Raw genomic sequence first — 14,484 nt, forward strand, 5'->3', positions numbered from 1 at the left:
GTTTGAAACTGAGCACTCCTGTGAACTTTGGAAGCCAATCTTAACCAATCAGGATGGAGTCTGAGAAATCTGAAAGACCCGTTTCGTTGAATGGCTCTGTACCAATTTGCGCAATGTTTGGACAAAATCTGTAGGTGTACTGTGCAAAAACTTGTTTTGCACAAAGCGGCCTCCTGGTGGCGCTATAACAGGCCGTTCTGGAAATTTTGGGGCAGAGGTTCATCGTTGGCATCCAGGGAGTGTGTGTGCAAAATTTGGCATCGACCGGGTTAACGGTACCGGAGATTAGCTGCTCACGGACACACACGGACGGACGGACGGACACACGGACGGACGGACGGAGTGCAAAACATACTCTCCCCCCATGCCTTCGGCCTGGTGGAGACAATCAAGTGAGCACTATATTGTTGGCCAGATACCTGATGTTCCCCTCTTGTGGTCTCGGCAGGCTCCTTGAAAACGAGTATAGCCTATAGTAGCAGACTAGAAGTAACGTATAGAATAGCCAGTCTGCTACTGGAGTAACGCTATCCTATACACTCGCGAACCGCCAGTAATGTGATCCGACGCCCGCTGCACATGTCTTAGAGGAGACGATCATCACATCCCCAGCCGTCTGGCATGCTGGATGCAGCGCTGCGTTACGGACTCGGCCAGTCGAATACGCGATACAGAGCAGCTGAGTGGCGAGGAGAGCACATTATGTGGATGCAAAAGCAAATGATTTAGCACGGAGCGCTGTATCCATTCCCGTTCTATTCTTAGCATGCGAGGATCAGGATCACGCATGTGTCTGTGCGGATCGCACAGGGCTCCGGAGCATCCGAGCATCTGTGAGCCAGATTCACCATAATTAATTTCAGGCTACTATACGGCTGTCAGTCCACACCGGGATGGGATAACCGACGAGGGATAACCGAGGTCAGTTTACCGATGTGGTTATATAGCTAGGCCTATAAGAAAATAAATATATATTTCAGGATTTCAACTTCATTGAAAAACATCGCTCGCCAATAACGTAGCCTACCGTAGCCTATACAGACGGAGATAGCCAGAGCTAGATGCATGCAACCCTGTGTGTGTGTGTGTGTGTGTGTGTGTGTGTGTGTGTGTGCGTGACTGCACACGCACGCACGCACGCACGCACGCACACACACACACACACACACACACACACACACACACACACACACACACACACACACACACACACACACACACACACACACACACACACACACACACACACACACACACACACACACACACACACAGGTTGGAGGTGTGTGATAAGGCTACTTCAGGGGCCAGGGCTCTCATATATAAAGCCCAACAGCATCTCTCTGTGTGCAGGTGTCTGTAAGCAGATCATCATTGGACTCTTTAAGTTTCTCTCTTCTGTTCGAGGTTTAAAGTTGGATTACCTTATTTTGCCATTTCTTTCCAATAGGCCATTTGGAGTATCAGCCAATATGTCTGGATGGGGCTACGGACCGGATAATGGTGAGACACTGCGACAGACTGTATACAGGAGTGGACTTTTGGATGCTATTTTGATGGATAATGCAATCAGCAACTTGCTGATACTTAAAACACAGTTATTGTGTTTTATACTGCATTAGCCAAATTGTCATTCTTGCCGGAATAGAATACAGCTGAATATTTGTTGTATACTTTTCTTTTGATTATTTAAAGTAGTATAATTGTCCAGGACCACAATGGAAACAAGTCCCCAGGACTTATAATATTTTATCCTTTTAGCCTAAATGTATGACTGTACCTTGTGCTGTTTACATTTCTGTCTAATTGATAAAGTATTCAATCAATCAGAAAGAGGAGGAGAGGAGGGTAACATCAAAAGAAAGTTTGGGCTATTCTATAAAAAATGCCAACATGTATCGACTGGTTAAGGTCTCAGTTCTCACCCTGACGAAGACCAGAACATAGTGGCATTTTTCATAGAATTCAACTTTACCTCAGATGCTCAGATCTCCTCTTTCTTTTTAAGCCTATACAGTATATTGCCGCTGATCCTAGAAGCACCTTCTTCAACACACTTTTAAGACATTTTCTTTAGCTCCTGTGAGCACCAGGTTGGCCTCTGTGTAATTTCTATTCGATCAATCAATCAATCAATCAATCAATCAATCAATCAATAAATCAATCAATCAACAGCGCTGGTCACACAACAGTAGAATTAAACTAATACACACTAGATTATAACACAATATAATTGTTATAAAGGTGATTGGTTGCACACACTAAGACTGCATTTTAGTTTTTATTCTACAACATCGATTGACAGATGTTTCAGCTATACAGCTGGATAGCCGAAACGTACAACGATGTCGTAGTGAATACAAACTAAAGTGCAGTCTTGGTGTGTGCGACCCATCACCTTTATTACAATGCTGATTGGCAGGTATCAATTCACCATTAAGCTCTCACTAAGAATCGGTGCTTATTACTTAATTAAAATATGAATAAGTTGCTCATTTTATATCGTGCCATTTTCAGGACCTCACAAGTGGTTTGAAACGTTTCCCATCTGCAACGGGGCGCAGCAGTCTCCCATTGACATTGTCCACAACGATGCCCAGCATGACCGGACTCTGAAGCGCCTCAAGATGAAATTTAACGCAGCTGACGCCAAGGACCTCGTCAACACTGGATACCAGTTCCAGGTCACCTTCGTAGACGATGGGGACACTACCAGTAAGATCTGTCTTGTGTAGGATTTGATTTGAAAGTATAGTGCTATAGTGTTCGTACAATTTATGGTTTGTTGTCGTCCGTTTATATAGGTAGAGCTCCACTACACAAACTTTGCTCAATGTTGGTTTTTTATGCAAAATATCTAATATAGAATAAAAGGAGTAGTGCACCCCAAGAATGACTTATTTTCTATCAATTGCACATCCCATGAAGCCTTAATTGAATTCATGGAGATTGTTTTGTTTTTGTCACATTCCTAAGCCAATCATTAATTTGATGACTATCGAGGAGACTCAAATGCAGGACAATTGATGAAAAATAAATTATTTCTTGGGAGAGAACCACTCCTTCACGCTGACTCTCAACCTTTACCAGACTGTTTATAATTTAGCTTTGGATTAAAAAGTCACTGCCACTAGAAGCTATTTATTTTTGTCATGCTTAACTACACATACAGTGAGCTCTGAAAATATGTGTACAGTAAGCATTCAACATCAGGTCTGACTCCAACTAGATCCTAAAGTATTTTGACTTCAGGAGGACTGTGCACATGCAAACACAGAATAATGTAGAATACTGAAAACCACATGCAATATGCACTTTATACCCTCATAGATAATGTGCGTGTGATTTTGGTCTGTCAGTGTACGTGTGCCAGTTTCCTTTCCTACTTTGTGGTAGACTACAGTAGATAAAGAGGGTGTGACTAGGAGAGTGCTATATGAAGTCCTCATTCAATCAACCAATCAGTGGGCGTTCGTTCTTCTCATTATCTACAGCCTGCCAGGATGCCTTGAAGACGTCATGAAATGAAAAAAACTAAAATGAACTATTTTGCACACTCCTAGAGCATATGCATGGTCACAATGGAGATTAAAAATAGTGCAGTTTGGCCTGGGCCGCGGCTGAGCAGTCTAGGCCGGTAATCAAGTCTGACGGCGTGCTGCGGGTTCGAGTCCCGAGCCCTTTGCCGCATGTCTTCCCCCATCTCTCTCCCCTTTCCTGTCACATAGTACCCTATCAAATAAAGGCAAAAAAGCCTTTAAAAAAAAAGAAAATCTTTAAAAATAGAGCAGTTAGGCAATGTAGTTGGCCGAGACTGATTGGCTGAGACACAAACCAGCCTCTGATTTAGCTAGAAACTTCACAATAAAAATAGGGGGAAAAGCCATGGCAGCTGCCGGAACTAACTAGTCGGAATTAAAAAATATGTTACACGAAGCATATCCGGGAACATTCTGCAAAAATAGCAGATCTACAACATTGTGAGCTTGTAGATCGGCTCATTTTGGTGAAGAAATTTGGTGTGGGTATGTTTGGGGGATTTGGTGGGGCCACAGGTCTGTATACTGTACAGTAACTACAGTATACTGTAGTGTTTAACAACTTAAAGCCTGTATACTTGAGTCCCCCTCTGTTCCCTCTATTCCAAATCTCTTCTGCAAAAAGCTGATTTTCAAGCTCAAAACACGTCACAGCGCAACAACACATTGTGAGTTTGTAGATTTGCTGTTGACGCTGCATGATCATCACTCCAGAATAAAACCGAATGGACTGCACCACATTCTCCTATGGAAACTTGAATATCTTATGCTAATGTTTTCCAGGGACATGGCAAACAAATAAGCCTACATTAGTATATCATGGGAATGCTTTGAATATACCAAGATCATATCCTCTAACCCTAATCCATTCCTAACCCATATCCTCTGTCATATTGAAATAAGGTCCACTGACAATCCTTGATAGTCTGTTCAAGCTAAATTCTATCTATTATATAGGTCATAATAATTATGAGGACATTCTGCTTCACAAGGGGGAAAACAAATGTGTGTGTGTGTGTGTGCGTGCGTGCGTGCGATGGGGTACAGATTGGCGCCATTTAGGGTTGTGGTAGTACAGTAGTATGGGTGGTGTTTGTTGGGGTTAACCTTTCCTTTCCTTCCTCTCCAGCCCTGAGTGGGGGTCCTATCACAGGGACCTACCGTCTCAAGCAGTTCCACTTCCACTGGGGGGGCGGGAACGACAGAGGCTCCGAGCACACTGTCAATGGAGTCAAGTTTCCCTGCGAGGTAACTGCTCTACTCCACTAAAACGCCACCAGTCAACAAAACGAAATTATCAAACATAATGGGCCCTGTTTGCGCGTCTTAATTACCAGGTCTTGTGGTGTCTTAACATCATTGGGAAAAAAAATCTTTTTGAGAGAAATGAAGTTCCAGATTGATGGTGCAAAATAGGGTCCACTGTATCAAACAGTCTGCATTTCCGAAAAAGGAAATGTATTTTCTTGTTTCCCAACCAGAAGTAGGGAAACATATACGGTATCCACTGATACAAAAGAGGAGGATACAGGCAGAGTCATGGATCATCTTTGGTTACTAGACTCAGGACTGATGTGTCTCCATTGTCTGTGCCTGTTGAGTCAAAACTCAGTAGTGGAGCTTTTGTTTGCCATCTCGAAAACTACACTCCCCAGATTGCAACAGCAAGATTGCCTGAATATGTATATGTAATATGTATGTAGTCTCACAGTAGCAGACAGATCAGTGATAGTGGGTCTTACCACATGAGACTAGTGCCAACAGTATGATACAGGTATGTCACATTAGAACATCTAAATGTTCTTGTGAACCTAAAAGTTAGTATTTGTATGGGACGAAAGTGTCATAGCAAGTTTTAGTTGACTCGCTGGAATGGGATTGCCATCATGAAATTCGCTGTGCACCTTCACAAAGGCCAGAGGTTGATCCAATTCCCTAACTGCCTAATTGCTCTAGATGAAATAGCATCCATTGATTGCTACCTGTGGTGGATATTAGTTCAGTCTTTTCTTTCTTCTTTTTTAAGCTCCATTTGGTGTACTGGAACCCCAAGTACGCCAGTTTCGGTGATGCAGTCAAGGAGTGTGATGGACTGGCTGTGGTCGGAGTTTTCCTCAAGGTAGGATGCAGGGATATTACAGTTCACTAAAAAAGATTGACAACTATAAATGAAGCTGTATTGTGTGTTTACAAAACTAACTAAATGATAGAGAAAATGTCCTTAGTTTTAGTCTTTGTCAAAACTTAGCAGATCTACAAGCTTGAAACTATCTTTCTAACCATGTTGAATCTTGCCCCTGACTAATCGATATTATAATAGAAAAAAACAAAAACTCAAAACAAAATAAAATAAATAAAACTATTTATTTGTGTGTGTGTGTGTGTGTGTGTGTGTGTGTGTGTGTGTGTGTGTGTGTGTGTGTGTGTGTGTGTGTTTGTGTCAGATTGGAGCTGCCAACCCCAGCCTGCAGAAAGTGTTGGATTCCCTCGATACCATTAAATGCAAGGTATAACAACATGCTACACTTTATGTACATATGCTGAACATTATGTGTCCATACTGGTGAGACAAGACCAGGTGTGCCTAGGTTAAATCACACATTATTACAGTATTGCAAATTGCAATATATACAACTATATCCGTATTTCCGTTGAATCTTTTTTATGCACACTCATTTCCCAATAGAGGTAACATGTGGTATATTCTGTATAATGAATACAGTTGTATATTTGAGACTTGCAGTTTGTGTCTTGGCCCTCTTGGGCACAACATTTGAAAACCACAGCTAGAATGGCAAGTCATTTTTCATGTTCAGATAACTACCGAACTTACTAATACGCATTTATATACACTTGAACCCCAGCATGTCTATCCTGGGAGGAACACAAAATAGCCGATCTACAAGCTGAGCTATTTTTGAGGAAGAGTACCGGCGTACAGTCATAGTACAGTTCTAAGACTAGAGGGTTAAAGTGGCTAAAAGGAGACAATATCCACGCTTTCATTGTAACAAATTTCTCTCTTTCTTTCACAGGGACAGCAGACCAACTTTCCTAACTTTAATACTGCGACTCTGCTCCCTGACGGACTGGAATACTGGACCTACGATGGGTCTTTGACCACGCCCCCTACTCTGGAGTGTGTCAAATGGATTGTCCTCAAGGACGCAATCAGTGTCAGCCCCGCCCAGGTACCGTATGTCTTGCTTTCAACACCTCAGAGTGCTGATGTCAAAATAGACCCACATACAGTAATTAAGGAGGACGCTCAGCTTGGATGCAAGCTACTGTATCTGCAATTCTGCATCCTTGCTCATGTTCCTAAGGCCTTAATTTGGAGCTCTCCATAACACATACCGATATTACAAGGTATATAAATAGCTATGTTAAAAAAAACTATACAAATTGCTTTTTAATTTAGAGACTTGGTTTCACTTTGTTGGTGTGGTGCATTTTTCAATGGCCTGTGTGAACATCATGAAAAGAGAAGGGAACCCGCACACTCAAAGTGATGTGCGTATTTTTCTATAGTTTCTGTGTGAACATCAGCCATCCAGTCCAGCAGCTGAAGCTAAACCATAAACTGGATTACATGCTGTATAAAATATTTGGCATGTTTATTTATGGCAGCGCTAAATACAAACATTTTTCTTGGCAGTCTACCTGCTTTTGCATGGCTAGGTCACATAAAAGTGTATGCAATTTCAAAACAGCATTTTAATCTGCTTTGCTTCCTTTTCTTACATTCCCCCCACAAAGCCATAGTTGGCAGATAGAAACATGGAGTGACCTTGTGACTGGGTCATGCAAGCTTACTTTTAGATCTAAGGCACTAGGCTGATGCTTTGGTCCACAGCAACTTACAATGTGTCATCATAGCATAAAGATTAACTTCTATTGCGTCTGTTTGAACCTCGTTTCACACTAGCAATCTCAACATCAAGGGTTTGAGGACAAACCAGAAAATGTGAGGAAACTCTGTTCGGAGGCAGAGTGTAGGAAGCCCTGGGCTAATTGTGGAGTTAGCTCACATTTGAAGTTGTAAGAGTGAGCCAAAGGGCTAACAGGGCTGCATGCCGAGGGCTAATGTGGATCTAGCCTAGGAATGCAAATATAAATTGAGGAGTCGTAGCATGCTCATTGAAGTCGCATAATGGCTTACATAATGACTTACATAATGAAATCTCATGAGGAGATTGAGATGTGATTTTATGCAATATGTGCATATGCAATTACTTACAAATGTATGGCCAACAATTCTCATTATACAAACCCTTTGGGGCCAAAGTGAAGGGCGGATCGATTCCTAAACTGCTCTGTGTTGGGTTAGATTACACTATCACTGGGGGACGTTCTGGTTTGGGGCCCCTAGAGGCTCCTTATACATCCAACCGGGCTGACTGACATTGCAAGTGTTGGCGCACCGTTGCTAGTGGGGCAAAAAAAAAGAAAGAAAATAAATTCCCACCCTTTGGTGTTACTACAGTTGCATGATACTGTGTATGCTTTATTCATGCTTTATTCATTCATTCCCTCTTATAACTTTAGCCTGTATGTCTAAGCTTAGACATAAACGCTTTTTTCTTTTTTTGGCTGATCCAGAGGGCACATGTATTGCTTATGCAGGCTAGGGGAAATAAAATCCCAGATTCAAGTTCAGCAGCCAAATGGCTCCCAGAGGAGACTTGTTTACCCTCCCTGTTAAAGGACTTACAGTGCACTGTCCCCTAATGAGCTGTTCTGCACTTACTAAAACAAAGGAAAGCCTCTGTGGCTTCCACTCTTTCTCTGTCTCTCCCTCTCTTGCTGTCAGTCTGTTTCTCTCTCTTTCTTTCTTGCACGCACACACGCACGCACACTCTCGCTCAGGCCTCTGCAGTATTCCCCATTCAACAGAAGTCGTGAACTCTATCTTTTCCTAATGGTTGTCTGGATTATCCTGGGTTCTTGGTTTCACGTTATCAGAAGCAATTAGATTATTTAAATTATACAGTTCAATGACTAAATATAAATGAGAGAGAAGGACCACTGCAGTATAAGACCTTGCTGCAAACACACTTGTGTTTCACAAATGTTTCCATGCCTAGCACCCCATAGCTAAGAAAGAAAGAAAGAAAGAAAGAAAGAAAGAAAGAAAGAAAGAAACCTAAATAGTGAAAACCAAACCAAATAGAAACTGTGGTGTAACTGATGGTGCAACATCAGTGTAGTTTTCAGTGAGGGAGGGGCTGAGTACGGCTGAAGCATGTGTACCACACAGATAAGTTCAGTTGGCAGCAGCATGTGAGGTACAGTACAGGAGATGGGACCATGTGAGGTACTGTACAGGAGATGGGACCATGTGTGGTACGGTACCCTACAGGAGATGGGACCATGTGAGGTACCGTACAGGAGATGGGACCTTCATTTCCTTGTGCTAGCTGGCCTTCCTGGGCAGTTGGTGTGTTGTAACCGGCTCTGCAGATACTATGGGAAATACGTGATTTAAGAAAATAATTCAGAGATTTTTGTTGTTTCAGTTCCCACAGGTGACTGACTATAACTATTACACTAATCTTGTAATCTTGCCATTAAATGTTTTCAGTTCAAAAGCAGGATTTTCATTAGATCTGGTCAGGAAAAATATGCACAAGTGCACAAAGACCCGCACACCGTCTGCACTTGCAATACTTTATTTACCGGTAGGCAACGTTTTGGTCAAAGACCTTCTTCAGTTCAGTTGACCGAAACGTTGCCTAAATAAAGTGTTTGTATTGCAAGTGCAGACGGTGTGCGGGTCTTTGTGCACTTGTGCATATCTTTTCTGAATACATTGAGCCCTGCCTACGCACCCGTCTCAGAGCCTGTCAGGTGTACATGAGACATTGTTGCCCATTAGATCTGGTCAAAGTGCTTTTTAATGAAACACGTGCCATGTCTGACTGTCTTGATACAAATATGAAGATGTCATTGCTTCTGTATTTCAGTATTCTTATCTAGATCATTTTAACTGAGGCATATACAGCTAATGCTCACTTCACTTCCTGTCCATGGACATACAGTATAGCATTCTGATTAACCCCTCAAGAATTAATCCAAGATTTAATATTAATCATAAAAAGCACTGTAAAGCACCATATGACCTCATGGCTCCCACTTGTGATTACTGAGATTGTCTTTCTCTGCCCCGCTTTCCCCCCGTCCCCTCCATCTTGCCTTCTTCTCTCTGTAGATGGAGGGGTTCCGCAAGATGCTCTTCAACGCTGAAGGAGAAGCGGCATGCTGCATGGTGGACAACTATCGGCCTCCGCAGCCTCTGAAAGGACGCAAGGTCCGCTGCTCCTTCACTAGTATGTCTTCCTAACAAGGTCCGGTGCTCTTTCGCTAGTATATCTTCCTAAAAAGCATCTTCAATTTCTTTACTCTTCCACACATAAACTTGTCAACCCCCCTGTGTTATTTCCCATTAGCAGTGTGATCTGCCACTAACAAGTCCATAAATTATCTTGGCGGTCATTCAAAGACAATTATTGAAATCTTTCCCCGATCATTAGAAAGCATGGAGACGTGTGCACTGAAAAGATCGGGCCGTGTGTTTTCACTGCATAATACGCTAAAAAGAAAATATCTAAAACATGACCCATTATATCCTTGGTGTGATTAGTAAGCTGTGGCCTTTTTCCCCACCCCCATCTCTCTTTATCTCTCTCTCGTCGATCCCCCTCCCCCTCTCCACCACGCCGCCCATAATCTCTCATGAGAACGTCATGTTCAGATTACGCTTGGTTTGGCTGTCTCCCTGTCATGGTCACATCAACATTGACCAGGCAGCAGCATACACAACAGTACATAGTCTTCTGCGGGGAGACGGAAGCTAAATGTAGCCATCATTTTAGTTCACGTCTCATTGCAGCATAATCTTTCAGAGCAAAAGCAACAGCATGCTGAAAGAGAAAGCCTTTGTTGACTAGTTCTTCCTATGCATTCCATTACATGCTGAATTATACTGCCGACAGACACAATATTTTATTATTTCTACTTTTGAGTTTGAAGTAGTCTCTTACCTATTTAAAGAGTTAGGCTTTATTTTTCAGTGTCAATATTGATTCTGGACCACGGTCACTCATTTCACACCGAGAGGCTGCCTGGGATAATGCAGGTTTGATTAAATATGCGTTAAAGAAAGCCTCCCTGCATACAATGATTTATACCTTCTGCTCACAATGGTACCCAGCTTAACATGGAGCTCCCATTGACTTTAGATTTACTTTGTTGGAATCGATGGGAAGCCTTTTGTACAAAACCGATCAAACTCTTTCAATGAAGGAATCCATGAGAGACGTCGTTCTATATTTGTAGTAACTAGCTATGACAACTAAACTACCTATCACCCCAGTGCTATGTATCATTTCGTCTTAAAGAATCATGAAAAAAATATATAAATTGTTGAGAAATCTCTCATTTGAAGCATTGCATTATGAAACTGTAGAGACATTTCTACTTTGAAGCATATTGCATTATTATGGGTTGAATTACATACTATGTAAGACTCATTCAAGCATACAGTATATTTCTTATGTCCATCCATGGTCTGTGGATGTTGTATTTTTTCACATTAAATTGTATTCTCTGACTGAGGATCAAGTCATTGCCACGTTCTGTTGAACTGGGCTGACTCATTGGTAAGAGAGTATTAAAGAGACCAGCGGAATGTAATTTTTTAGCTTTTATATAAATTTCTTATCGAGCAATAATGTCCCGTGTGGTTTAAGTGTGTTTTTTTACACCATAACTGCAGCATTTGAAATACTATTAAAAAAATAATTGTCATGTTTATGTGTGAATCTGTCATAGTTGCAAATGTTTTATCAATAAAATAAATGTTCTATAACTTTGGCCTCGCCACTATTCTTTCTCACATACATGACACAAACACTGAAACACTGCACAGGTGCTGGAAAATCCTTGAATCGGCTGCTTATAATATGATGGACTACATTATAGCAACTACTCTATTCAGATCCTGTAGCAATAAAATTAAGATCACAATAACTTAAGAATACAGTAAGTAAGAATACACTATTTAGGAATACAGTTATATTTATTATTATTTGAATTCATATACAAATAAACAAAAACACATCTACATTAACAGCTCACGCTCAATCATGGAAATAATATATGACTTGCAGGTATAGAAAATAGACTCTATTTTTGTTATGGTTTCCTCAGTCAGCTTTCTTTTCCATCCTAAGAGCCAATCAACTCAGGAGATTATGCACCTCCAGTATTTAGTTAACAACACAAGCGGCAGGGTGGCCCCTCCACACAGAGCTCGCCTCACTGCAGCTGTAATCCTGCCTCAACAAATTGCCTCCTTGTTTTAAAGCAGAGCTTTAGCATCACATGATGAAATTATGTATCAAAGGCCTTTAGAACGCCCCCAGGCAGCAAACCTACGTGTGGGGTCACGAGTAGACCACCAAACTATCATATCTGTCCTGAATGTGGGACTGACCTGCCTGGGAAAGGTCAGTCGTATATCGGAGGGTAACAGAGGGACTTCTGTAAACTCCTAGTGTTCCTTTTTATACGCACGCACGCACACACACGTGCGCGCACACACGCACGCACACACACACATACAGTAAATCCGGCCTCACACAGAAAAAATGAAAAGTGTGCATTCCATTGTGTACACTGCTGCAAGTGTGTGTAACTGTAGTGAAACTTCCTTTGATGTTGATATCACCCAGGCTTCTCCACTAGAGAATATGTGTGCTGTGTTTCAATCTGACTTGGTTGGGAAAATAATAGTTAAATAAAGAAATGAAATACTTAGTAGTAGCCTACTGTTCTGTCAGGTGTAAACTCTCACATATGCATGCAGTGACACACACACACACACACACACACACACACACACACACACACACACACACACACACACACACACACACACACCAAATCATGGCGTGGTTGTCATGGGACTTGACATGATGGGATAACGTTGAAATTTGCTCTGAGAAACAACCAAACATTGTGGGAGATACCGGTAATCAACAGCATTCACCGTCAATTTGGATAAAGTTGGAACTAAATAAACAAGCAAGTACTGTTCCACTATACTCTGATTAGCAAACCCTGTCTCACTCTCACACACACAAGCATTCAGGCTTAATTTGAACATTATAACACACTACAGTATAACGCACTCATGCACCAAGCACACTGAGTTTACAGCATCCAAACAGGCAACTCTGCAACTGACAAATGGTGTCTTTTTCCCTGTTACTATTTGAACTCAAACATCAGTCATCTTCGGCAAACGACAACGTTCGTACTAGTGATCATCTTTAGCATTATGCTAGCTGGCTGCCTGCAGAGTGGCGGAATGCAAGTAAAGACACGGTAGGCCTATATGCATTCAAATTACTGAAATTAAATTAACACTGAGAGTTAAATGAACACTGATGGTTTTACTGTGTGTGTACACATTCATATAACTAAATTACATTTTATTTGAATTACTGTATGAGGGGAATCTACTGTATTTTTCACGCCCACATATGCCGTCTGTGCCAGGCCTTACATAAGGTTGTTTGTGTGTTTGTTGGTGTCTGTAATACCAGGGGCCTTTGTGTTTGCCTCTGCATGGTTGAGCGGTCTTTGGGGACAGTTCTCACACACACAATATTTCAGTGTGACCCTCCTCCTCTCTGTCTGTTCTGTTCACTCTTTTTTCCTCATCTCCATTGATGTGGGTCATGGGAGCTGAGCAATGAGAAAATGAATAAAACAATGTGACAGATGAGATAACATGCACTGGGAGAGCGGTGCGGTAGCGTTTGAGGACCTCCATGTGCACGTTAAACCAGCTCAGTGGCCTTGTGGTTAGAGTGTCCGCCCTGAGACTGGGAGGTCGGGGTTCAATCCCCAGCCGGGTCATACCAAAGACTCTAAAAATGAGACCCAGTGCGGCCTCCCTGCTTGACACTCAGCATCAAGGGTTGGATTGGTGGTAAGTCCCTGCGACATACTAGTGTCATGTCCAGGGGGTGTACTTGTACATCAAGCTAAGTATCATGAGCAGTGGGCAGCAGACTGAGCAGAGTGCCTTAATACTCAACCAGAACAGGCAAAATTCAAGATTCAAGAGATTTAGTGTCACATTGTCACTGGACAGTTTTAGTTGTTTATGTTTTGTGCATTATCTGGTTAGGTGTGTCTGTGTATCGTTTTATGTCTTTCAGTGGTTATTATGGATCACTGGGTGCCTTGCCAGCACTTTATCTGCCTTGCTTGTGTGGTCAGTGGCCGACACAGAATCTTCCTTTTTTGGTATGTACGGGCTGTGTGTGTGTGTGTGTGTGAGAGTGAATCATTCAGTATCACAGAGGGGCAACTCTGCGTGGAGTCTGGTTGGGTGGGAGCTGAGTCTTATCTCCATGACCACAGGAATGGAGTGGAAGAGAGAGAGAGAGAGAGAGAGAGAGAGGAGGATCGGAGAGAAACAGGCTGAAGCTGATTACACACTGGTACAAGTTGATACTGGCACTCTGTTGATGATACTGGGTTGTGTAGTACTGGGGTCTGTTCTGGTACTGAGTGATTGACCCTGCATCACCACTTCTCCTGTGATGTTTGAAATGACTTTTAATTTAATTGTTTTAAGACATTTTGGTGGGCCTTTTATGCCTTTGTTGATATGTACACAGTAGTTTGACAGGAAATAGGGAGAGAGATGGGGGAGTGAGACACAGCAAAGGTCGTTGGGATTAGGAGTCGAACCCGCGACACACTGTCAGGCTGGATTACCAGCCAAAAGGTGCCAAAATGGCTACGCCGCTAAATGTTGGTTTAAAAATTGTATTATCCCGATGAAGCTGTGCTGTGAATCACTGCAGCACAGCTTAAAGGGGGAGTTAATAGTAATATTTTCGTAAAATGAAGTGTTAAATAGCTG

General features: G+C 42.1%; 1 protein-coding gene across 1 annotated transcript; it reads left to right on the forward strand.

Annotated features, from left to right (window-relative positions):
• The first annotated feature begins 1,340 nt into the window (after positions 1-1,340).
• cahz (carbonic anhydrase) lies at positions 1,341-11,409 on the forward strand. The gene is made up of 7 exons (XM_083781622.1): positions 1,341-1,503; positions 2,518-2,715; positions 4,669-4,787; positions 5,566-5,658; positions 5,984-6,046; positions 6,575-6,730; positions 9,751-11,409. The coding sequence occupies exons 1-7, from the start codon at positions 1,473-1,475 to the stop codon at positions 9,880-9,882; spliced, it is 792 nt and encodes a 263-aa protein (XP_083637748.1). The 5' UTR covers positions 1,341-1,472; the 3' UTR covers positions 9,883-11,409.
• Positions 11,410-14,484: the final 3,075 nt, after the last annotated feature.

Source organism: Protomyctophum parallelum (assembly GCF_964188405.1).
Source record: "Protomyctophum parallelum genome assembly, chromosome: 14".
NCBI lineage: Eukaryota > Metazoa > Chordata > Actinopteri > Myctophiformes > Myctophidae > Protomyctophum > Protomyctophum parallelum.